The sequence below is a fragment of the Ambystoma mexicanum genome, chromosome 3q, assembly GCF_040938575.1.
Source record: "Ambystoma mexicanum isolate Mex_15411 chromosome 3q, UKY_AmexF1_1, whole genome shotgun sequence".
Classification (NCBI taxonomy): domain Eukaryota; kingdom Metazoa; phylum Chordata; class Amphibia; order Caudata; family Ambystomatidae; genus Ambystoma; species Ambystoma mexicanum.
In genome coordinates, this window is record NC_090926.1 from 610,269,962 (window position 1) to 610,296,782 (window position 26,821).

Sequence of the window (26,821 nt, forward strand, 5' to 3'; positions counted from 1 at the left end):
CAGATGCTACCATAAGTAATGTCAGATGCAAATATTCCATTAATCTCAATAACAGGTTCCTCTCTAAAGAACAAACATGATGGGGATCATTAGTGCAACATGCTCCGTTTGTGGCAGGAAGTTAAAGTCTTTGATCGCTGTTCACTGGCGACTCCTTGAATCCATCATCAACCTCCCATGAAACGACATGGAGGCTAGAACAGGATGTGTATCTCAGTCCCACTGCAGAGGGGTGGCCATCGCCCGATTAGTGGCAGAGCTAGTGCCTAAGCAGTGGTAATTGACGGTAGCAACTGTGACAATCTTAGAACTCTAATTTCATTCAATGGGACAGCTTTCTTGGTCTGCAATCTAGCCAAGGCTCAGAGCTAACTCGGGGCGCTACAGAGTGGGAGCTGTGTTCCTTTCCAACTGGCTGTGCTAAGTAATATGCTTGCAGATGCTAAGGGGAGACACCCATCCCTACATTCTTCATTCAGATCCAACAAAGCAAGGATAAACACCACAAAGCTATGGGGCTTGGGCAATGTTTGCGTTAAAGGCCCAAGGATTAATATGTGCCTAAAGCATGTGAAGATTGAGGAACAAATAACAGAAGCCCCTAAGAAAGAATTCTCCTTTGGAAACGCACTGGAAACAGGGCCTCGCAGGACTATGCAAGAGAGAGCTGGGTCCCTGCTGCAGAGGGGAAAACTGAAGCTGATCCAACAAGTTTCATACTGGACATGTGGTGCCCCGCTCACAAGCTGGAATGCCTGAGTGCACAAACCAGGTCTGCACAAGACAGACATCCCAAGGAGGCGAGGCAAGTAGGGATGCAACGGTTACAGATACCGTGAACAACTTAATTGAACAATAATAACCGTCACATTGTTGATACCAGTATACCGTTAAGTGTGCTTTTCAATCTGATTTGGAAAGGCTGCAGTAAGCAAGTGTCTTGGTCAAGCACTGTGGGATGTGCCGTCTTCCAAGGGGGCCTTCTTTGGCAAAAATGAGCATAGGAAAAATGAGGCCACATTAGTAAACGCAGCTTTGTAGCTGTGACCGCTCTTTCTCTGTGATCAGTAGTGTCAGGTCAAATATCAGCCGACTTTGCGCAAATTGTGTTTAAAGCTGCCCAATGCCTGAACGTTTGAGTTGCCCATGCAAAGCTGGTAATGATGAGCTGACTGACTGGCTCTCTAAGCATACCTGAGACTCCAGTTCATAGACTCTGCCAGACCTGGATTTCATGGGCAAACTAGAACAAAGTTATTTTGTTTCAGGCATCATTTATTTGAAAGGCAGCATACAGATTTTAAATTTCGTACAGTCATGCTGCTTGGCGCTACAGGTCAGATCTTCTATGGTGATTGTCCCGATTTTCACATCATCACGAGGGTGAGCTGAGGGCCTGAACTAAAAGTGAACATTTTAGGTTTCCTTTTGTTCATAAGTAGTCAACAAATGTAATAACACTTTCAGCGACTTGCAAAACAGTGTCGATTCAGCCCGGCCCGGCATCATTTGCCATTAGTTCAGTAAGTTAAGGTCCTAGTGCACTGAGCAAACACACTTGGAACAGCTCTTGCTGTGCAAATTGTATAAAATAAATAAATAAAAAGGCCAGCCAGTGAAGTCATGCATATCGAATTACTCTCCCAGTTTTAGATTCAAGGAACTTAAGTTCCTCATGGTCATGGATCAGATAGCAATCCAGTTCCGTCTTAGCTAAGAATTCTGGGGTTTGTATTTTTCCCACCAATTTGAAAGATGGGGAACAACATCCCATAATCCAAAGGGGGGAATGAACTGGATGACCTTCTGATGCATGTCCACAAACAATTTAGCCCTGTAGACAAGGGATGGACTTGCCTTTAAAGCAATAGGCCCATGACCGAACCAAAAACGCAAAATGCTTGTTTGCACCAGTTTTTTGGGTCGAAGTGGGGTACTTTTTTGGCCATAATGGGCCAGTTTGATGAGCGACTTCAGTATGCGGCTAATAATTTTGACCACTGTTGATGAATAAATATTCTTTAAAATGTACAATTTGCATCACATTTGATCAAATATCTCCCCCCTTGGGTACTATTCAAACTGTGTTCCAAAAGGAATTAATACCCATTTGCAATGGTGGGCCACTTTTTTGTCGGTGCCCGAGACAATTTTATGCCCCAGTCCGACCCTGCTGTAGACTGCCCCACCATGTCCTCTGTGTAAATTTGCACATTGGCAATAAAGTTGTTGCTTTGCTTGATCCTTCACCTACCTGCCTTCTGCATATGGCACTGGACTCAAGCAGGCAGGACAGATTCTACCTTCAATTTGAAGTATACAGAGCAAGGGGGGTGAAATATTTCTTAAGTCTATTCTCAATTTTTGACACCACCCATGAACGCATTCCTCCCTCTCAACTCGCATCACAAGGGTCCGAATGCACTCAGACCTGGGGAAAACGATAATGATGGGGCTGTGGTGAGGTGGTGGTCTAGGCCATATTTGTGCCGATATGTGTTTTAACTTTGTCATTTTTAACGTTTTTTTGCCACTATCTTTAAGAAGGTAAATGACCATGAATTGCAAGAATCAAGAAAGAAATCTACAGCGCCCACTGAACGCTGTCCCTTTAGGATTACATGGTCCATAGTGACTCCGACATCAGACCTTCATAATACACCAGGCAGATGGTAAACAAGCTATAGTGATGACATTTTGACAAAAGAAACACAATGACATGGGCTTTCAGACCTCACATGAGTGACTTTTCTCCCTTTAATGGGATAAAGAGTTATCAAAACAAACTTCGTCGCAGCGAAAGGTCATGATGCCCATGCCATGTGGTTCCCAAAAAAAAAAATCTAAGTCGTGGCTGATTTTCAAAGCGATGACCTGTGACTGAGCAGCAAGCTCATTACTCAAAATGTGCATTTAACACTTCCACTAGTCACTCTTTCATTTAAGGCGATCAACGAGCGAGCGCCATGAAAGACCAATTCGGCAGCCGCGGATCAGCTAAATATGTGCAGAGACATGTTTCAAAATGCTACCTTGCTACAGTTGGAAAATCCAGCCGGCGTATTCGTAAGTTAACTAAAGAGCATCGACTTAATGGTATAGTTAAAGAACTTCAAATGCAAAAAGGCAATGTAAAAAAATAAAGTTATTTTGTTTGGTACAAGTAGTTTCAGTTGGAGCAGTTTTTAATGCCATTCCATAAACCACACATGCCTGGCACAAAATCAATATGTTAGCAATAGGAAGAATACATACAGTGTCAAGAAGAAAAGGGATTTACTTTGGGTTGGCGGCTTTGGGGTTTATTTGCAATGGATGTTTTCTAAACGTATGACAATGGGGGAATTCCCTGGTTCTATCATTGAATTTACAAAAAGTCGCACTGCGAAATTCACTCATCTCTGCGGGTATTCCCTGCTGCCATACCAAAGGGTAACATGTCCATGATTACTGAACACCTTTTGGCCGGAGAGAGAGAGAGAGAAAGAGAGAAAGAGAAAGAGAGAGAAAGAGAAAGAGAGAGAAAGAGAGAGAATTTAAGATTAGATGACTCCACCTGCTATACCGCGATAACCACTATATACCATCATTTGACAAGAAGGTTATCGTACCGTCATAAAACGAATACTGTGACATCCCTAGAGGCAAGCAGGTAAAAAAAAAAAAATATGGCGAAAACAGAAAGGTTTTGGTAGCAGGACAGCAAGAGAGGCCAGGACTTCTACCGACAATAACCTGAAGCTTTTATCATCCTAGAGAGCCACAGAGTCTGAGGGAGGGGGGCGACAGAAACAAGCAGCCAGCTAGGCCAATTTGAGAACCACTCAAATGATAGAATTGCAATGGTCCAAATAGAAACAGATATAGAATGGACAGTCAAAATGAAGGCCTATATCGGGGCAGAGAAGCAAGGATGGATGTGATTTCTTCAGAAAATATATTTCACATACTGGAGATTTCACTGAATCCATTTCACCAAAAAAATGAAAAAAAAATGAACTTTTTACTTTTTCTGCTTTTTTATAAATAATGCGGGGGTGACCCCCTGCATTCCTTCCTCACCCCTCCCTACCCTCATTTATACCCTTACCCCCCACCCAACCTATTATGGATTACATATATACCATTTCACCTACCATTTTCGATGAAATAAATTCAGTGAAATCTCATTTGGTGAAATGGTATTCGATGAAATATATGATAAAAGGGCATGGAACTATATCCCTTAAGCGTGGGATGGGCTCTATAGCCCTTTAGGAGAACTGAAACTGGATCAGGAAGAAGTGGCCGCGGCACAATCCTCCTGGCATGAATTACAAATAGCGAGCTGGGTACTATATGCCTGTGAAGAGAACCAGTGGCCAAGGAGCAGATGTGACTACATGGAGAATAGAAGAATATCCCTGCTACCGTGGTCCACGGACGAGCTGTGGAAGATCGGAAAGATCCGATGCTATTATTTATCCGATCTTGACACTTAATATACACCAGTCAAGAAGAGGGAATCCTCATTCTGCTGGAAATGAACCACAAGACCATATAGCAATGTATCCCAACTCGGTTCCCTGGAAGGGTGCAGAGTGTTAAGAACCTGGCGGGGAGACCAGTATCTCCACGAGAAGAACCCTAAACACTATTATTTGTGCAAGCCTGACACAGCTTATTTAGGCCAGTCCCAAGGAGAGTTTTGTTGTAGATAATTCTTAGCCTCAATAGGCATTTGTCACTTCCCATTTATAATTAACTAAATTTAACCTTTACTACTCGAGTTGTGTTTTGGTGGCCTGCCACACGACAGCTTTTAAAAAGTGTCAGAAAACAGGGAAGGATGATTAGAGACTGAGCGGACTTCAGATAACGGGCCAAGAACAGTGAATGATGCATGCAACAAGGTAAGGAGAAGAGCCCACTGGAAGGTGCAGGATCTAAGGCTCAGAGCAGAGAAGCACCAGGCAGAGAACAGCTAACACTAGGAGCTGTGGAGTAGAAGCAAAGGTAAGGCGCACATTACACAGAAGTCAAGAGATGGGCTCTGGATCCAACAAGAAGAGCATTTTAAAAGAAGTCTTGGATGGAATAAGTAATGCACATGTGGGCAATGCTAGCAGTGGTTCCCGGAGCCTGCATGTATAGCGGTCTATGCGCAGCTCCATTGTTGCCCCCTCTATACGGACGCCGATTATGCACTCAGACTATCCATGTCCAGAACACATGCCGCAAAAGCCAGGGGCAAAATGGTTTTCAAAACTGTGAGCATCAGCACTATGTGCCGCCACTGACAAGAGGATGAGCCAACAACCCTGTGTGGTGTGCCAATCATTAAGTCTATAGTACGGAGCAACACCGAAGCTGAAATAAAACAGAGTGGATTATGAATGATCTAGGCAAAGCAGCAGATTTGCAGGGATAGGTTGCCTGAAGCTCTGGGACATGCTGCCAAGAGGTGGAGCAGCATGGCTGCATTTTGCAAGCAGGGGATCCTCCAGTACGGTGTTAGGGCCGTCTTCACATCAATTCTGCCACCAGGTCATGCAGGGTAACCGTTTGAAACTAGACCACATCACATCTCAGCTAGCCACCGACACACAATGAGCCGTTCAGAGACCCTTAATACTGCCCTTAGCTTTGCACATCATATGTGCAGCAGAACCACGTCCCAGATCCGGGAAGGGGAATCCTCTGGCTCAAGTCAATCGATATCACAACGCAGCACAAATGGCTGGATTCCATTAAGATGTACAGTATTGATGACCTGGATGAGAAAGCTAGAAAGAAATAAATATGTCACAACATCCCCGGGTCAAGTGGATGCAATGCCCACACAGCAGGACAATCCCATATTAGAAAAAAGAAAAGCTACTCACCTGCACCAACTCTGGTTCCATGCTACCACTATGCAATACTTGCAGTAAACTACACACTGTGCGCGACTAATAAATGAAGGAGGTGACGCCAGGAGATGCAAACGACATCCCCATTACTTGCCTGTAAACCCTCACACTCCCTAAATCAGAAATGCTGGGAATGATTTCTTAGCAAACGTAAATACAATAGGATTACAAGGAAGTTACATTTGCTTACTATTACTTCCAAAATATTACTGTTCCCTACTCTCTGGGATCTGTCACACGTCCAACTTGATTTTATTTTTAAACAATAAGAATCATTGCATTTGTTAGAGGAGTGTTTTCCACAAGACATAACCAGGAAATGTAGGACTTCTAGGGTAATAAGTAATAGTTTACTAACCCAGGAATATGCATCGTCTAGTATTCGTATTGCACCCTTTGGGCTTTGCATTACACCTAGGCCATCCATGGAATGTTAGGCCATTTTATGTGTTTGTATGTGTAGGGGCCGCCTATCTGCTTGACACCTCTCCTGTACATTGCCTTTAGAATGCTTTGCCTCACGAATCCTGTATATGGAAGTTGAAGGAAGCATTGGTTCTATAGCTAGGTTTTTTTATTATGTGGTTATCTTATGCTCAAATACAATAAATGTCCTCGCACCTCATTAATTATAGATTCTTATTCCGTTCCACTACTTTGCATGGTTGTTTATGGACGATATATATTGATGTCCCTGCTCCTCAGTTCAATAAAACACATTTTAAATAAAAGTCCTATCAATAAGCAGCCACGTCTCTGAATGATGTCCCCATATATCCAATAATATGTCAAATCACGCAAGTACCCATTTGGCCACTAGAGGACGGAAAATGCTACCACAAATACTCCAACAATTATAAAGCACATTAAAAATACATCTTTCGTGCAAACAGAAAAAACAATCTTTAACCTCGTGAGCCTCTTCCCCAGTACAGGAACCTTGCGCCATCAGTTTAAAGATTAGTTAAAACATTGTTACTTCACAATTAGCAATGCAACTTTAATCAGAAAGACGTGATTACCAATTTCCTCTACTACAAGGATCATTTTCTCTATTTCATCTGGGCAGATGTCGGGGCAATGTGTAAAGCCAAAGTAAATGAGCACAAACTGGCCAAGGAAGTCTTTGTTGGTTTTTGGCTGCCCCTGGTGGTCAATCAATGAGAATGGGCCTCCCAGTAAAGGTTTTCCAAGGGAACGCTGTCGCTCTCTCTCAAGCTCTGAAAAAAGAAGAAATACTACTCATTAGTTTATACATCTACAAAAAAAAAAAAGTGTCAAATATTAAACATTAGTGAACAGGTGTTGCAAAGTTAACCCACAAGATACTAAGGCATGGGTCTGCAACCTTGGGCTCTTCAAATGTTTTGGACGTGAGCTCGCATCAGCCTTAGCCATCCTTGTTAGTTGAGGGTGGTGGCGGGACACAGGGGATGTAGTCCAAAACATCTGTAGAGCTACAGGCTGCTTGTCCCTATACTTGCACTAAGGTAATGATCCAGTAGGCGACTGTCCAGCAACGGACGAAAGTAAAAAGATTGCCAGCAGCTAAACACCATTTAAATACCTTACCAATTAATAACGTGCCAAGAAGGTTTTAATGTGAGGAGCATGAATGGCCATCAAGCCTCATCTTTATCCAGTACAGTTATTTTTGCAAACATTTTCCATGCTGACTAATGCAGTTCAATTTGTGGACTTAAAAATCCCAGCATGCAAGGTGCTGTTGGCTAAAATGGCAGACTGGATAAAGGCGAGTATGGTGGCATCGGGCCAAATGGCAACTAACAATGGCACTGGATGAGTGGATGGCGGGGGGAGTAAAGTGTTCCTCCACTGGCCATTTTCCTGTATATCCTAATAGAAAGTCTGAAAGAGAAAGGCTATTATTAAAACTAGCAAATGTATAAATGCTACTCCGCGATAGAATAAGAAACAATATCAGAGAATCTTTAGGGCACAAGTGCACAACGATTCTCAGTGGTGCGTTTATCTGGTTGGGGAGGCTATGTGCAAGGCATGTGGGGGGGGGGAGGCAGACCTCGAAATTGTTGAGAGTCATTTAGCTCCTAGATAGGGCCTAGAAGACCCTGGATTACTTTGGACTCCCCAATCCAAATGGTTGTAAAAACAATACTCTTAAAGTTACCCGAGTACAACTCTTAAAGACATGACAGAATGTTCATACATCCTGGACACAAAGTTATACTTGCTTCTCATTTAGAAGGTACATTTGTTGCATGCTATATATTAGTGCCTCATTCTGCAGCAGAAGCCGAGAGAAAGAAATGGGGGAGGTCACACCACAGAAAAAGGTGGTGTCAGCAGAGACTAATAAAAAGGGGGCAGTAAAGAGAAGGACAGTGATAAAGATTAATAAGATGTAGTGGCAGAGTTATGAAGTAGCAGCAAAAATGTATAAAGACTAAATGAGACGTAGCAGCAAAACTGACAAAGAAATATAAAAGAAAAAAGGGAAACCAACTGAAAGACAATGTCAGTGAAGACCAGAGACTAACAGAAAAAGTGAATAGCGTACAAGACAGACCAACAGACATAGAAAGAGGGGTTACAAGATGTGCGGTTTTGGGCGTATGATACAGATCGGAATAAAGCAAGTTCTGCCACCTTTCAGGAACTCCATTTGGGAGACTGGAATTAATAGCTCCTGGGTCACGATGAGTAGATCCTGTTCAGAGGGAAACCCCGACTCCCAAGAGCTACATCCTGCTCCTGAATGCCAATTTCGACCCGTGTAAAGAGGCGGTTTGTCTTGCGGATCGGCACAGACAATGCATGGGTGCATACCTTTAGGATCAGGTGGTTTGCATGCGTTTTGCAGTATGATCAGTTAATGCAGGCCCATGATGTTAATTTTCACATACGTCACAGATTGATCCTGGAGGTTAGAACTAGTGCACCAAATAAGGGACCACTTGCTGGCTGGTGCACCATGCATTAGACTATCAGTATCCCTCTCAGATCCCTAGACCCCACCATTCCCCTGTAGAAACGCAGACTTGAGAGACAACACATTAAAAATTTGGATCGGCGAGATAAACTCAATATATGCAGTGGAACCTTGCTGATACAAAGCCCTGCCCCTTTCAGTGAGCTAATAAAAAGTTGGTGCACGTGCCATAGTGGAAGTGTCCTGGTGAAGTGCCCCCTTACCTCTGTGGAACGCTCATGCATTTGGATCGGCGTGGACAAACTCACTATATGCAGTGGAACCTTGCGGATATGGTGTGTGAAAGGGGCATGGGACATTACCTCCGTGTAAATTGCACTTAGTTGATATTTAGAACACTAAATACGCTCCATTTCTTATTCTTTATTAGAAGCCACGCCCCTTTTACTCAGCCGATAAAAGGTCTGGGGCAAGTGGAAGTGCCCTGTCGAAGTGCCCTGTTACCCCGGTTAGGCCTGGGGCAGGGGGCTATTGCACTATTTTCTATACAAACCTAATTTTATTCTTTTTGTCTATTTTTGTTGGACTACGAAGCAGAATTATTTCTACGCTTCGATTCATGTCGCAATGAAGGGCAAGCATAGGTACAGTGCCTTCAAAATGAATTCAGGGGGGGTCCTTATACCCACATTTCAAAGCAACAAGGGGCGCAGATGTATGACATACTATCCGTGCCCCTGGTATTCACCCGGTGAAGAATACGATAAGGATGGCCCTCGCCATGCCTCTCCCCCAGTCTCCCCCCAACCTGACCGATTCAGCCTTGCTTGAGTCGGAGGCGAGCGATTCAGCCTTGCTTGAGTCGGAGGAGGCGGGCCACTCTTCAACTATTCTCAATTAAGGTCTCTTAGTGTTCGACCATGTCATAGATCTGTCCAGCAGGGAGACCCTTTTGTGTAACTTTGGAACAATCCTTTATGGATACTTCTCCTGACTTTGCCTGAAGACGCAGAGCACCCTTATGACCCGAGTGCTCTCAGACGTGCAGGTGCAATCAGCTCAGGTCTGGGGGGGGGTGTTGGGGGGCTTTGTGTCCAACACATATGGATATTATGGATCCGGTGTTAGTGGAATTAGATCATCATACCACCTGCTTTAGAGACATAACGATCCTTTTAGAACGAATTCTGGTGATAGTTAAACCAATACCAGTACCAGTAGTGAACAGCAATATGCATGGACCTGCCCTAAAAGTCCCGGACGAATTGGCCTTGAAAGAGGCGGGTTGTGTTGGGGTGAGAGCGGGGCACAGGCCCAGTAAAAAATCTTCAGAGGTCAGAATTAGAACAACCCGAAATTGTGGAGGAACGCCCAATATTCAATTGTGATGTAAAACAGAAAAAAAAATACAATCCAATAGTTCTTTTAGCAATTTGACAGACGAATTCATGGCGTAATTTCATAAAGGAGGATTTGGAGCTAGTAGCTGGGTCCTGGCCTTGACTCCGAGGCAGAAGGGGATCCGTGATAGATATGGGGGAAGGCACCCCTGAGGCGAATACACTTTCAGGCGAGATGCCCCATAAGGGAAAGACAAAAATGCAAAAATAAAAATCAATCTAAATCTTCTAAACATTTGAAACGTAATAGGGGATCTGTGGCTTTGCCTCTGGTTACCCTTCCACAACCTCAGATAGTCAACAGCATGAATGATAGAGGTGTATACCGGCTGTTCATGGAAAAACACTAACCAGGCTATATCTCCTAAACTGCCCGTTCCAATCCCAGTAGCGGGGCCTGCCAATGTCAGGGCTTTGTCACATACAATGGAGGCCCCTAATGTAGTTAAAACCTCCGAAATTTGTATCAACCCTCCCAGAGACTCCCTCCGCCAACCACTAGGACACATATCACTGCTATTTGGAAACAAGCACACGTGTTTGTGGGATGGGGAAACAAAATAACTGTGGCACAACCTCTATGGCATAACTGCAACCTCAAAGAGCTGGAGAAAAATGTACCGTGGCCACATTGGGAGAGGGCGGGGATCACGAAGGTGGGTGATGTCTTAGTGGACGGGAAATTAGGCCCATTCGCGGACTTGCAACTCAAATTCCACCATCCAGTTACTGAACACTTCCATTACATGCAAATGTCCCACGCCTTGAGAACCCACTTATCGGCAGGGGATAATATTCCGGACTATACTCCGATAGAACGTAATATATTACCAGAGTTCATTCCCTCCAAATGCACCTCCATCCTCTATAACACTATTACCTCCTTCGCTACCCCTGAACTAACCAGCCTGAAAGCTAAATGGGAAGGAGATGTAGGCGATATTGACCCTGAGGATTGGATCCAGGCACTGATGCACCCGCGCGAGGTGGCCATCTCTCCTAGGCTTACGCTGGTGCAGCTTAAAATATTGCACCGAGTGTATTACCCTAGGACTGCATTGTATGGCTGGAGTAGAGCGACCAACCCAAACTGTCTCTGGTGTGGGGGAGGAGGAGGGCACCTTCTGCCATATACTGTGGTTGTGCCCCCGCATCCGTGTCTTCTGGGATGCCTGATGCCGGCCGAAGTACTCTCCATCACGATAGAACGGGACCCCAAGGTCCTAATCCTAGGAATACCGGGTGAGATCGAGCTTAATAAGTGGGGAAAATTGTTATTACACACAGCAGCAGCCCTGATGAAGTGTAACATTGCACAAAAATGGGGAGTGTCAGAGTCCCCGACACCGGAACAATGGGCTCTGGATAATGACATATGTGCAATGGTTGAACACCGGGTTTACAACGCAAGAGGTTGCCCCACTAAGGCTTCTAAAATATGGGAGGCGTGGGAGGAGGGAGGGCCCCGATGTGCACGATCATTGGTGCGATACCTCTGGACATGATCGCTCACGGTTGGGCAGTAATGCAAATGGTGATATAAGTACTAATGTTACTCTGAGTAGTCAATGTGGACTTGATGCTGCTATTGCCTCTTTCTATTGTTTTGTTTCTTGCTGTTGGCGGTTTTGCCTTTGTTATAAAACACAATAAAAATTTCTCATCAAAAAAAAAACACCTCAGAAATACCTGGGACCCCAGCACCTGGGTACACAACGGACCTCTGACAGCCACTGTTCTCCAGGTTCCCCCCTACCTATACTCCATATAGCAGCCCCATAATTGGTGGGCAGTGCTGCCATTAATGACCCGCACATATCCCTGCCCCCAATGTTAAAACTGGCTCGCTGGGGGCGCTGTTGCGCAGCTGTCCGATATGGCTGCTGCCTGCTGCCTGAGAGGCTCCGGATGAGGCCTCTATATCCTGTCTGAAATCCTCCTCTTCTTGGACCGGTCTTCCCCTGGCTGTTCGTTGAATGCGGGCTGAAGTTGTTCGGCACCTCTTGAACTCGTTCTCCCCTCTTGTGGGCGAGTGGCGGGAGAGCTGAGAGATTGGAAGAATGCTGGTGGCAGCCTCGCTGGGGCTGCGTGGCTGGCCCATTGTACCCCTTACCATCTTCGGCGGAGGGAGCTGGAGCTGCTTTGTTCTGCTGGTGTCGGCGGTCTGGGGTGCTTTTCAGATGTCCTGTGCCCGCTCGGCCCGCGCTGCGACCGCCAGGGCCCCTCGCCTGATGAGAGTTCACTGCCATGAACTGCTGCCTCAGGGGGCCCAGTCATCCGTTTCATCTCCCCGACCTGGCTCCCGGTCCACGGAGGGGCCCTACCTGTGGGCAGGGCGAGGTGTGGTGCTGGGAGCACCCGAGGATCCTTGGCTTCCGGCTGGTGTGGCGAGAGGAGCTCCTGGCTGTTCCCCTTGGGCCCCCTACGTGCACCTTGTGGCGACGGAGGACGGGTTTGGGTGGGGCCCACTGGGGCAGATTCATCCTTGCCCAACTCTGGGCTGGCGGTGAGGACTGCTCGGTGTTGCCTGGACTTTGGGGCTGGACGCGGCTAAGGTGAGGCACCCTGTATTCTTCCCCACTGGCTGGTGGCTCACCTTCCGCTGCTGCATGGTTTTCTGTCTGGCCCTACTGCTTTTCCATTTGTGCACTGAGGTCGCCTGGCTCCGTCTTCCTGGGATTGCATTGGTCTGTGGGCGCCCAGACTGGGAGCGGAGTGCCATTTTGGGCCGATACATGTACATGTCATTCACCCCTCCTGCCTTGCCCCCTGGAGAGGGACCCGGGCCCTGTGATGGAATAATTGCTGCAGTGAATCGCCTGTGCCCTCGATCATCAACTCATATGCCACCTGCAACTGGGCCCACCCCCCTATTTATCGTTCTTATTTCATCCCAGTGGATTGGTCTCACTTGGCCCCAGGTTACCATTGCTGAGGGTCTGAGCATTGGTCTCTGGCCTGCGAGATTTGGGAGATCACGGTGTGACCACCCTTCAACTGGCACCCAATAACATTGAGGAGTAGGTTGGGTAATATAGTTGCTTTGGCGCTGCAGGGGCTCATGTTTGCATCCTGTGGTCTCAACTGCCCCTGGTTGTCCTTTAGGGGGTATCATTGACGCCTGCGGCTACAACACTGACCGGGGTGTGAGAAAGGGTGTATTCTCTGGCTGCCCACTGTCCTCGACGTCGATAGCGCCTGTTCCACCCAGTGTTGGGTCTTTATCCCTCAGGGGTTTCCCCCCCTTTTGACGGTCCTGCGCTCAATCCTCTGGCTTACCACCGGCTTCTCTGGGTTCCTCTGCGCGGGGAACACGGAGTGGGACTTTTGCATCCTAACCCACGCCTTAGATCGACAAGAGTTACTGATCCTCGGGACGCGGAGGGTTAAACCTTCCTTGGGTACATGTACTGTCTGCAGAATAGCAGCCTTCCCCCTGCGTCCTCGTGCTGCTGGCTGCGCTGTACTTCTCGACACCCACTCCGGCTGCTATGGGAAATCACAAGAAGCAGGCCAAAGTCGACCAATTTGCCCGCGCTGATCAACCCTCTAGGCCACCATCTCCTTCCTCGAGTCAATCTTGATGTTGCTGCATTGAACCAAACCTTGCTTGCTTTAAAGAGCAGTACTGATAATTTAGGCACCAACATTGATTCCTTAACCTATAAGGTGGACATCTCGGCTATACAGATTGATAAATTGTGTGGTCGCATGACAGAAGCGGAGCAGCGCATAGGAGAGGGTGAGGATAAAGTCTCCACACTGCAGCCCGATGTAGCGGAGCTGCAGCAGGCAGTCAAGAAAATCTCGGGCAAGAATGAGGATCTGGAAGGCCGCTCAAGACGGAATATACGAATAGGGGGGGGGGGGGGGGGGGGGGGTGCCGGAATCCACACCTATTGATAATATGGAAAGATTCACGGAAACACTCACTGCTGACAGTTTGGATAATCAACTGTTCTTCCAGTTTAACGTCGGCTCAGTCCCTGACCAGGGATAATCTGGCATGCGTTTAACATCTACTTGCATGGATGTTGTATCTCTAGAGAGGGCGGGGTCCTTAAGGCCATTAGGAGAGCTATGCGTGCCCTTGAGGATAGAATTAGAGAGAGGGAGAATCGGCAGGGGGAGGCGGACACTCGTGAGCTCCGTTGTGAACCTTCGTCCCTCAGGGAGGAACTTTTACGCTTGGCCATCAGTGAGGAGAGATATTTGGAGGACCCTATCCTTGCGATGAGATACGGAGAAGGGGACCGCCCGAGTAAAACACTAGCTTGGGCCATTTGGAAAGAGCGGTAATCTACTGTCGTTACCGAGCTTGTGGGGCAGGATGGGACCCTAGTTAAAGATTCGCAAAGGGATAAACAACAAATTCCGCGAGTACTTTGATCAACTATATACGTCGCGGCCCCTACCGGGCCACAATGCTCTGATTCGGTATCTTAATGAGGTTGCCCAGGGCTGGTTGGAACCAGAACAAGGTAGCTTCCTCAATGACCCTATCACAGAGGAGGAAATTCGCGAAGCCATAAAATCCCTCCCTAGCGGGAAGGCTCCTGGGCCGGATATGATAACGGCTGAATTTTATAAAGCATATGTAGACCTACTGCTTTCCCATCTGCTGAATATGTATGACAACGCTTTTTCTCCTGGCTCCCTCCCAGAATCTACTATATCTGCCTTAGGGACGGTGCTATTAAAGCCCGGGCGTGACCCCCGTCAATTGTCCTCATACTGCCCCTTGTCACTTATCAATACCGACGATAAGATCCTTGCAAAAATTCTTACGAACCGTATCCTTCCTCACCTGCCAGCTCTGGTTCTTCCGGATCAAGCCGGGTTTATCCTGGGCAGCTCTACCCAGTATAATCTGAGGCAATTCACTTTAATGCACAACATCAACCCGGAGGTCCCAATAGCCATAGCGGCACTGGACGCGGAGAAAGCCTTCGATTTCATCGAATGGCCCTTCCTTTAAGGTACTTTGCCGTTCTGGGTTTGGGTTAACATACATAAAGTGGATTAAAATACTATATACAGCCCCTAGGGCGGCAATATGCACTAATGGTATAATTTCAGAGTATATTCACCCCACACGTGGTACCCGCCAGGGGTTCCCCTTCTCACCGGTCCTCTTTGCTCTCGCCATCGAGCCCTTGGCGTGTCACATTCAGGAATTACATGCACACAGGGGCGTATTGCTGCACACACATCGTTCTGTGGTTTCCCTATACGCTGATGACATTCTTTTGTTTGTTAAGCATCCACGACTGAATTTAAATCCACTGACTCAAGAAGTGGTCCGGTTTGGGGAACTATCCGGTCTTCGAATCAACTGGTCCAAGTCGGAGGTTTTTCCACTGACTCCCACTGTACAACAAGTCGATGTGGGAGATGGTTTTTGTTGGTGCCCGCAGGATATATGCTATCTGGGGGCGAGGGTCTCCACCGAGCCAGATGCTCTGTATAGGGACAACTACATACAAGCCCTGGAGGAGCTGGAGCAGAGGGTTGAGGCAGGGGTTCTGCTCCCTTTGTCCCAGGCAGCCCGCATTGCGCCGTCTAAGATGGTTATACTCCCCAAACTGTTAAATATATTTTTATTAATGTCCCACTGTGGCCCCTGATGCTCTTTTGGTATTGTGTCAGGAAAATTATGACCAAGCTCGTTTGGGCAGGTAAACAGACTAGGGTGTCATACAAAATCCTCGCTAGACCATACAAACAGGGCGGTCTGGAGTATCCCGATATGTTTTTATATTATCTTGCAGCACAGGCACAATATATTGCCAGATGGCCCTCCCCTAGCCTTGACACTCCTCACAATCATCTTGCGGCAGCAGTCGCCTCTCCAAGCGCACTCCTGGGGTTATGGGGCTACAGGGAATCCACTCCGAAGGGGGAGGTTCAGCCACTAGCAGTGTCATGTAGGGCCTGGGATAGGTTGTGTTAATTGCTTGTGACTTTCCCCCGTTATCAGGCCACCCTCCCGATCTACGACATAGTGGGGGTCCCACTTACGCATGAAAAATCCTTTAAGGAGCTCTTCTCGAGGCTGGGGGTCCAAACTCTTTCTGACATAGTCCATAACGATCAGATCGTGTCCTGGGAGGAACTTAAAACCAGAGGAGGGCGCAATGCGGTGACTCTGCTCCTTTACTACAGGCTGTGAGGTGCACTTAAAGCCATATGGCCGGAATTTCCTCGAGCCCCCTCCCCTCGCCCTGTTCTAAAAAAATGTTATTCTGCCGCAGTCATCTGGTAAAGTTGTGTCATCTATTTATAAAACTGGCAAAATCTGGGAATCACAGATATAAACACCCCTGAGCGAGCTTCAATGGAGGACAATCGGCATGCAGACCCGGCGCATATCCTTAAATTGCTGATACAGACTGATTCAGTTTAAGTTTATACATCAAGCCTATTACCCTCCTGCCTCCCTTTGCAGGTTCTTCCCTGGGAGATCTTCGGCATGTAAGAGGTGTGGTGGTGCAGATGCTGACTTTTACCACATTGCTTGGTCTTGCCCCCGCTCCCTGCTCAGGATTCTCAAATTTTAGGTGGCCTCTCTCTGGTTCCACTCTGAGCACTGTGAGATCTTACCCTGAGAGTCCGCACTACTGGTTTGCCGCTCGCTATCCGGTCAGCTTGCTCTAGTCTGTCTTCCCCTCCTCCTCGCCTCCTATTCTATGGTGCTCTCTATCTCGCCTATCTTCTCTAACTGCTTCTCCATTGACTATCCGGCTCTCCTCACTAAATCTGGAAGGAAAAAGTTTAAAAAGGACATCCTGGTCTCCAACCCAGACCTCCCCATCGCTGACACCTACACCAGTGCCTCCTCCAAGGAAACTCTCACCGACATCCCCTTTTTCGTGCCTTAGCCAGACCTATGGTCCCATCATATGGTCTCTGTGCTCTCTCCTTTCTCCTCTTCTCCCATTAATGGTGGCACCCGTTGGGATGTCCTCTTGGCCTCCTTCCACTCCTCTAAGGCCATCATTAACGTCTACTCTAATGGGACTGTCTTGGTCCAAGGCCCTCAGGCCAACCTTCACCTTTTTGATAGACGCTTCCCGCGCCTCATCAACTTCCTTTCCTCTCCTGCTGTACCCCCTCCTCTGTCCGCGGCTACCTTGCCTCCCACCCCCCCCCATCGCCCCTTGAGCTCCCGCTCCACCTCCGCAGGGCGTACCTCTAATCTGTACCCCTCCCCGGAAGTCTTTCAAGGATGGCAACCTTCTCCACATTGCCACTCTAAACTCTCGCTCTGCTGTCAAACATTCCTCAACATCTGTCGCCTTCTAGAGGAACTGGACCTTGATGTCCTCGGTCTCACGGAGACATGGTTCACGGCCAGCTCTGTCACCAGCTTTGACGCACTCCTACCTGACAGCTACAAGAGCCTCTCTGTGCCCACTGTGCTGGGGGGGGAGGGGCGGGTGTTGCGCTTATCTTCCCTGAGTGGATTCCTACCACTGTCACTCCTACGCAGACCTACTCCTCTTTTGGATGCCTTGTCTGCCGACTCTCTCCCTCTCCCAGCTATTCCCTTACTGTGGCTACTATCTATCGGCCACCCGGTCAAATTTCCTCCTTCCTCTCTGAGTGGGCGGACCTCTCCTCCTCACTCCTGTCCTCAACCACTCATCTCCTCTTTCTTGGAGACTTCAACATCCACCTGGATGCCTCCTGTCCCCCCCTCTGGACACTTTCGCGACCTATGCGACTCTCTCTCACTCTCTATTCTCCCGTCTGGCCCGACTCCTTCTGCAGGGCACATTCTTGATGCTCTGATCTCTTCTGACCTTCCCCTCTGTCGCTCTCTCCACTCCTCTCTCCTGGAGTGATCACTTTCTCCTATCCTCCCATCTCATCCTCCCTACCCCTCAGGCAAAGCCACCTTCATCACTGCCATCCTCCTTCTCGGTCATCCGACCCATGAAGCGCGTGTCAGTTGAGGCTTTCGTTGCCACCTTCTCAACTCCTCCTCCCCCTTCAGCTGACTCCCTCCCTGACACAGTCCTCTCCACTCTGCTATATCTGATACTCTTGATATCCTTGTCCCTGTCATGAGAATCCGTCTGAAGCCTAAAGCCAAATGTAACTCCTGGTATGACTCGGATCTCGTCAACCTAAAACGCAAGTGCATGGTGGCAGAGAGGAAATGGCGTGCTTCATGTTCATCCTCTGACAAACTGGCCTGCCGCCTGCTACAAAGGCAATACCGGCTCTCCGTTCTTACCAAGAAGAGAGCCCTTATCCAAGCCTGCATCTCTGCGGCATCTAACAACTCGGCTGAACTCTTTAAAATCTGCAAGGAGCTGGCCTTCCCTGCTGCAGTCTCTACCTCTCCTGTCCCCTCCCAGGCCCTCTGCACGGCACTGGCCTCTCACTTCATCTCAAAAACTCAGGACATCCTGTCCTCACTCTCCGCCTATCACCTCCCTACCTCTATTCCCTGCTCTTCCTCTGGCCCTTCTGCAGCCACCCCTCCTCCCTCCTTCCTTCTCTGCCTTTCCCCTTTTCTCTGCTGACAAGGTTTCCAGACAAGTCCGATCTATGAAAGTCTCGTCAAAACAGGTCCACCCCTGTTCCTCCAAAACTATCAAGGACCACATCGACTCCCTGGCTCCTGCCCTGGCTGACTTCTGCAATCACTCCTTCGCCTCTGGAGTCTTCCAATCCCCCCTTAAGCACTCCCTTGTGCACCCTCTTCTTAAGAAACCCTCTTCCGACCCCTCCTGCCCGGCTATCGCCCAATCTCCATCACTCCCTTCCTGGGCAGGTTCCTGGAGAAACTGGCCATCTACCAGCTTAATCTCCATGCTGAATCTATTGGTAGTCTTCATGAACATCAGTCTGGCTTCAAAGCTGCCAGAAGCACGGAAACTGCTCTCCTGAACATCCGTGAGGACCTGCTCGCGCTCTCCTGAACATCCGTGAGGACCTGCTCTCGAACCTTGACTCCAACACTCTGTGTTCTCATTTTGCTCGATCTCTCTTCTGCCTTTGACACTGTCAACCATGCCATCCTGCTCAACCGTCTCCGTGATAACGTGGGTATCACTGGTCAGGCTCTGGCGTGGCGGACCCCTTTCCTTTCCAATCGACCCTCCCAGGTCCAACTGGGGTCCTTCCTCTCCGACATCTTTTTCTCTACCTGTGGCGTCCCCCAGGGATCTAACCTCCCTCCCTGGCTGTTCAACCAATATCTGGCACTCCTTGCCCATGCATCGCCGCTCTCTGCCCCAACTTCCAGTGCTATGCAGATGATACCCAGCTCATTTTCAGGCTACCCTCGGCCTCCTCCTCTCCTTCCCTCATCTCTGACTGTATGTCTGCTATCCAGGAATGGTGTGCCGCCAATGACCTCTGCCTTAATGCCAGTAAGACTGAGATTCTACTCATCGGCACACCCACTCCCTCCATCCCTGCAGCTCTCCAGCCGGCCTCTTGGCCCTCTTCCTGCAAGGCAAAAAACCTCGGGGTCATCTTCGACTCCACACTCTCCTTCTCTCCTCACATATCTGACGTCTCTAAGAAGTCACACTACCAGCTGCACCTCCTCAGAGGTATTCTTCCTTTCCTCTCCTTCCCCCAGAAGTTCACTGTCTCCCGAGCCCTGGTTCTCTCGAAGCTGGACTACTGTAACAGCCTCTATCTAAATCTTCCTGCCTCTACTCTCCGCCCTCTGCAACTCATCCAGAACAGGACTGCAAGACTTGTCCTTGGCCTCAAGCCCAGGGACCGTATCTCTCCAGGACTGAAATCTCTACATTGGCTCCCAGTGGCTGCGAGAATTAAGTTCAAAACCCTCTGCATTGTTCACAAGGCCTTCTGGGGCCTAAATACCTTCAACTCTCTCTTCCTAAATATCTTCCTTCTCGAGCTCTTCGCTCATCCGTCTCCTCAGGGTCAGCCGCTTCTCCAAACAACGAGTTGGGGGTAGATCTCTCTATCCGCGGCAGGGGCCTCCCTCTGGAACAGCTTTCCCGCCTCCCTAAAACTTGAGGAGAACCATCTCTGGTTTCCGGAAGCACCTCAAATCCTTCCTCTTTGCTTCTGCTTTCTCTCCCCTGCTAAATTCCTGACTGAAACTGCACTTAATCTGCAACTGGGCCACTCTCACTGATCTCGGTCCCTGGCCCAGCCACTCTCCCCTTGCACTGCCTCCCTGGCAACCCCTGCACTGCGGGACTGTCTCTGTATCCCTACAGCCCCCCTTCCCAGCACCTGTCTGCACTTACCTTGCACTTGCCACCAGCTGGCCCTTTATTATTTAAATTGTTATTCTACTAACCCTGTACTGCACTTTCCCCCCTCTCTTTTCCCCCTCGCACTTTTCCCTTCCCCTCTACCCTTGCACTTGCATGATCTGAATGACACCTGGCCTAGTAGGATCGTTGTCGGTCTTCCCTTTGTTCCCCCATCCCTGCCTCGTCGCGCCTTGAAACACTTGTGTATAGGCGCGTTACAAATGCCATATCATAAGGCCCTTTTGGTCCAGCATAGAGGCGGTAATGAGCGTGGTGCTACCGTCCCCATGCACTTGTACACTAGAGCTTTGGCTGCTGGCTCTGATTGATGGCGACAGCTGGTCAGAAAAGAAACTATTAAGCATGGCCTCTGTGCTGGCGAGGTATCTTGTAGCTAGAAACTGGGTGAGACCCAAACTGCCTGTTTTTTCTAAATGGCTGGGGCTTATGAACACTGCTGATCGAAGGGAGACTGGATATGCATCCACGCTCCCTGTCTCTTGTCCCCCCTCGACTATTGGCCACCACTGAGGCAATACATGTCTGAAGCACACTCAACTGCGCAATCTCCTGCGCCCGCTCAGAGTTGGGAGTGCTAGCACATTCTCGTGATGGTCCTGTCTTTCACATCGCAGCTTGGGGGCTGTACATGATGTACTTTTTCCTTCCTTTGTTGTACACAGATGTTTGTTTTTATAGAGTTGTATGGGAATGGTTGGTTATAATGCTCTGGTTTGGGGGTGTGGGGGGGTAGGGAGGGTTTCAGAAGGGCCAGTAGTCTGAAGGTAATAGTTGTTTGGTTGCTGTTTTAAATTCAAGAAAGTTAAAAAAAAATTTTAAAAAAAAACTGGCCGTCCTCTTATTGGAAAACTACTCTCGGGAAGTTTTTATTAGAGCTGCAGTGGAAAAATTGCTTGACTCTAAACGTAATCCCTCTGTTGTAACAGCTAAGAGTGGACCATGTAAGAGTGGCAAACAAAACGGGGATAATATTCACTTTCCGTCACCCCATATGGGCAAATTGTCCTTCCTGTTATATACAGTACATAGTATCACACAAAACAAAGGACAGGTTCAGGGTCAATTTTTTCTTCATTTAGTACCAACTGTTATTGTGTTCCCTATGGCTTACTTTGGTCAGACGAACACTCTGATGTTCTCACCCTGGGTTCCGCTGGCGCGACGCCTATCTAAGAGGGATAGGAAGAACAGCAATTCTTGTCCTGGGGCTATATGGGTTATAAGAAAATTCATAAAAACAGTCTGGGATGGTTTATTCCCAGTATTTTATCATGGAATGGTCAAACAGTTTACGTGGGACTATTTGCAGAACCCAATGATGAGCCCAACACCATCTGGAGCACAAATGCACCGAGCGGCCATTCCCCATGTGGAACATGTGTCATGTGCACACAGACAGTAAGGAGCAAACGTGTAGACATAGGATGGAAGACAACCTTGGAACAAAGGAGGTTTAGTAACTAACTGCAAGGGGGGCGTGGCTTGATGGCTATGTGAGAGGACGTTCCTTGGAGGAGCTCCCGATGATCCGATCCTGGGAAAAAAGTGATGGTTTTTGTCGGACTTTCGAGCCGACGGTGCATCTAAAGGCGTATGAAAGTGGGGGGCATACGGTGCGTGCCCTCCCCAACGGCGAGACTGCATATTCACGGAACTAGACCCCGAAGAAGTTGGCGGTAGCACAAAGGAAGGGGAGCACCCAAGATGGCCGCCTGTGGACAAAGGGCCATAAAAGGTCCGACGAGCTGAGGAAGACAAGGTTGGTCGGAACGTGGGCGAGCCCAACCAAATAGATGGGTCGCATGCGCCTCGGGCTGAAAGCAAGAACATAAGGGCGAGCCCCCACTGCAGAGGCCATGGGTTGTGGCGGGCTAGCAGAGTGAACCCAGGTTCAGCTAAACCTCGCTGAGAAGGGGCCAGCGAGCGAACCCCGCGAGGATACAGCTGGGCGCGTGGGCCCAATCGACGCAACAGCATGTCTTCCAAGGTGGTGCGACCCCGGATCAAGCAGCCTACGATGGAGACCTATGCTAGGTCGCCCTCGGGCGCGGAAGGGGGCAAGAGCAAAGAAACCCCTGCGGCGGCGACGGGCCCACCGGGTACCATCCAGGAGGTGCTGGCAGCAATTGCTGACCTGAAGGTGGCCTGGGAGACGAAGCTGGGCCTGGCCATGAAAGAGTTGCAAGAGGGCCTAAACCTCAAGATAGGAGCGGTCCGAGAAGAAGTGAACCTGTTGCGCCAGGATGTGCGAACGATCACGGAGCGCACTGGGGAACTGGAGCAGGAGTTGGCCCAGACCGTGGAGGCGTGCAATACACACGCCAAGGAACTTCATGCCCTCGTGCAGCGAGTGGGCAATTTGGAGGACAGAGCAGAGCAGGCGAAGGGGCGCGCCAGGCGCAATAACATTCGCATAGTGGGGGTACCGGAGGGAATGGAAGGATCGAACCCCACGGATTTCGTTGAAACCATGCTTTTGCAGGAGATTACAGGCGGAGAGCTGACCCAGGGGTTCGCGGTTGAAAGGGCGCACAGGGCCCTGACCAGTAGACTGGCCCCAGGAGCCCCCCCGCGGCCGTTGATTGCAAAGATCTTGAACTATCGTGACCGCGAGAAGATTCTCAAATTTTTCCGGAAAGGGGGCACGATAGAAAGGGGGTCAGCGAATATAACAGCGTATCCGGATTACACACTGCTTGTACAACGGAGTCGAATGAACTTTGGTACGGTGAAGAGGAGGCTCAGAGAGGCAGGCCACCGCTACATGTTGCTTTACCCCGCTAGGTTAAAGGTGATCCATAAGAACAGATCCCTCTTCTTTGAGACGCCGAGCGACGCGATGGAATGGCTGGATATGCAAGGTCGACCACAGGAATCGGAAGCCCAGGCAGAAGCGGATGGAGATAAGTTGCACGCTGCAGAGGCACCCATGAGGACATAGTTATGACATTGGGACTAGAATATACCTTGATATTGTGCTTGTGTGGGGGGAAGTCACGGCATCTGCCGGCGGGTCCCGTTGAATTCACTTCTCCTAAATAGATGACTGGGAGCTCCTGGGGAGCAACCTGTGCACCCGATAGTAGTACACTTAGTTAGGTCACTGTTAGATTGGTGACAACCCGCGGGGTCCTTGTTCTTGGTCACGAGAAGGGTCCAGACGTGGGTAGGCCTGAGATCCAGGGATGGAGCTGGGCTATTGTTGGGGGTGGGGGGGTATGGGGGAGTTGTGTGCAGTGGTGTGAGATTGGGGAAGGGGGAGGGGGGCACGGTTCGTTAACAGAAGGGAAGGAGCCAGGAAACAACCCTACCTGGGGAACATTATGGGGAGGGATGGGACGGAGATAGACCGACTAGATGGCATTGGGTAATCTCAGAATTGTGACCTGGAATGTACGGGGCCTCAACAGCTACCTTAAACGCAACAAAGTGATGATGTATTTAAAGAGGATGCGCGTAGACATAGCCCTGCTGCAAGAGACCCACCTCACTAGGGAAAGGCTGGAGGTAGTTGGGAGGAAATGGAAGGGCACCATTGTGGGGGCGGCGTACTCAGCGTATTCCAGAGGGGTCGTCACTTGGGTGGCGCCCCACGTGCCTTTAGAGTGCTTGATTCTACGGTGGACCCGGAGGGTAGAATGGTGGTGGTAACGGGTCTCTTGGAAAACAGAGAAATACACATCATAAATTTGTACGCCCCCAATAACGATACAGCGGCTTACTTTAGGACCCTCTACAGTAAACTTGGCCCCCTGGCGGGGGTTACGGTAGTGTGGGGGGGGGGGGGGACTTTAACTGTACCGTAGACCCCAGTATGGATAGGTCCAAGGATAGAGCAGGAAAAACGGCACTGGCGGCTAAAGCGCCGAGTACCCTACTGAAAGACCTAGGCCTAGAGGATGCGTGGAGGAGGCTACATCCCACGGATAGGCAGTACTCACACTACACAGCGCCACATGATTTGTACACAAGGTTAGACTACATGTTTGTAACAGCCGGGATAGTGAGAGAAATAGAAGGAGCAGAATACAAGGCCAGAGTGCTGTCGGACCACTCGCCCTTGGTGATAGACTGGAGACACCAGCCCCCACGCCCGCAGATCCCTACATGGAGACTTAGGACCGAGGCTCTGCAGGATGAGGGGTTTCGGGAGGGCCTGAGGGACGCCATTGAAGAATATTTAGATACAAACATGGGAAGCGTAAGCTCTGTGGGCACACTGTGGGAAGCGTTTAAGGTGGTGGTGCGTGGGGTAGCTATTTCCCAAGTTAAAGGGCTACAGGGGAGGGGTCGAAAGGGAGCTCCGGGAGGCGGAAAGGGAGCTAGAGGAGCTGACGCGTTGCGTGAGCACCGCTCATGATAACAGAACCAAAGTAGAGGAGCTACAGTTGTCCTGCAGTGCACTCTGGGATAGACTGTGCAGACTCAGCTACAGGAAATATACGGAGTGGATACACGCAGGGGGGGGCGATAAGCCGGGCAGATTGCTGGCTTGGCTGTACAAGAGTGAGACCCCCCGCTCGGTGATTAGTGAGATTCAGGGCGAAGGAGGTAGCATATGCAACACCCAGAAAGAGGTAAATGAGGAATTCCTTAAGTTTTACAGACACTTGTATGAGGACACGGGGGAGGATATGGGCCAAGACATACTAGACACATTGGGGGACATTGAGCTGCCCACCTTAGATGATCTAGAACGCTCCGAGTTGGACGCACCCGTCACCTCGGATGAGCTGGAGGTAGTGATTCGGAACTTGCCCACTTGCAGGGCGCCGGGTTCGGATGGGCTGCCCAGCGAGTTCTACAAAACATACCAGCAAGAGTTGCTCCAGCCACTGCTTGCCACTTTCAACGAGGCTTATGAGAAGGGAGAACTCCCGTTGTCCCTCCGTGAGGCTGTAATCATCCCACTCTTGAAACTAGGCAAGCCGGCCGTGGAGCGCGGGTCTTACAGACCGTTGTCCATGCTCAACCAGGACAGCAAAATACTCACGGCGGTGCTGGCTAATAGACTGAAGAGGGTGATTAAGAAACTGATACACCCAGATCAGACGTGATATGTTCCGGGCAGGAACATCACCGATAACCACCGGAGGCTACACCATGTCATAGACCAAACTGAGGAGGACACGGGCGAGCTGGCAATAGTGTCGTTAGACGCGGTCAAGGCCTTCGACTCGGTACGATGGCCCTGGCTGAAAGCGGTCCTGAAGGGATATGGAGTGGGACCCGGATACCTCAGATGGTTACAGTTGTTTTACAGCACCCCGATGGCAAGGGTCAAGACAGGGTCCACGGTCCAAGATTCTTGGCAACTGGGCAGGGGGACCAGACAGGGATGTCCCTGGTCACCTATGTTATATATACTGGCATTGGAGCCGCTGGCAATATGCCTGCGTCAACAATATGGGGAGGTGGGCATAAACACGGCCAGTGGAGAGCATTTGATATCATATGCAGATGATATGCTCCTTTATTTACGCTACCCAGAAGAAAACCTACAGTACGTCCTAGAGGTGATAGAACGGTACGCCATCCTCTCCGTTCTATCGGTGAACCCTGGAAAGTCCAGCCTGTTCCCTTTGGGTAGATATAGGAATGTCCCGGTGCAGAGGCTGCCTGTTCTGCCAATACCATGGCAGCCCGTAACATTTAGGTATCTGGGAATAAACATTTACCACAAGATCGAGACAGAACACAAGCACAACACGGAAAAGGCGATAGAGGGGATTAAGAACAGTATGGTATTTTGGTCCAGACTGCCCCGGACCATGATGGGGAGGGCGGCCTTGCTCAAGATGGTGGTCCTGCCTAGACACTTGCACTTTTTTTACAAACGTCCCGTTTCTGATACCCAGAAGACTATTCGCGAAACTTCACAGCGTGTGTAGGGGTTTTGTGTGGGGCAGCTCTAGGAATAGGGTGGCTCTGTGGAAGCTCCAGAACCCGTGCGACAGAGGGGGGGGATAGGCCTGCCTAACTTCGAACTCTATTACCTGGCAGGGCAGCTGCAGTACGTGGCCAGGTGGCTCTAGACTGAAGATTCGGCAGAAGCCAGGCTCCTGCGTGAAGATACAGCCCCATACTTTCTGATGGAAGTGGTGTGGTTGGGCAGAGATAAACTGGTGGGCAAGGGGCGGTTACTGAGGTTGGGCTGGGAGATCTGGCACAGGACATAGAAGATTGGGGGGGGGGGGCTCGGAACCATACTCCCAGCAGGCCCCTTTGGCGGCTCTGTGTGGGAGCGACTCCCAACTACTTGAATCGGTCCGCAGATACTGGGAACAGGTAGGCCTAGCCACCCTCGGGGACATATGGCAGGTAGGGGAGGCGGTGGACTTT

The 26,821-nt window shown here is 49.4% G+C and overlaps 1 protein-coding gene across 1 annotated transcript in view; it reads right to left on the bottom strand.

Moving 5' to 3' along the window:
• Positions 1 to 26,821, bottom strand: part of SCO1 (synthesis of cytochrome C oxidase 1) — a 183,725-nt gene that overhangs the window by 51,847 nt on the left and 105,057 nt on the right. The window contains exon 4 of the mRNA XM_069654498.1: positions 6,914 to 7,111. Coding sequence (XP_069510599.1) covers positions 6,914 to 7,111 — 198 coding nt within the window. The remainder of the gene's footprint in view (positions 1 to 6,913; positions 7,112 to 26,821) is intronic.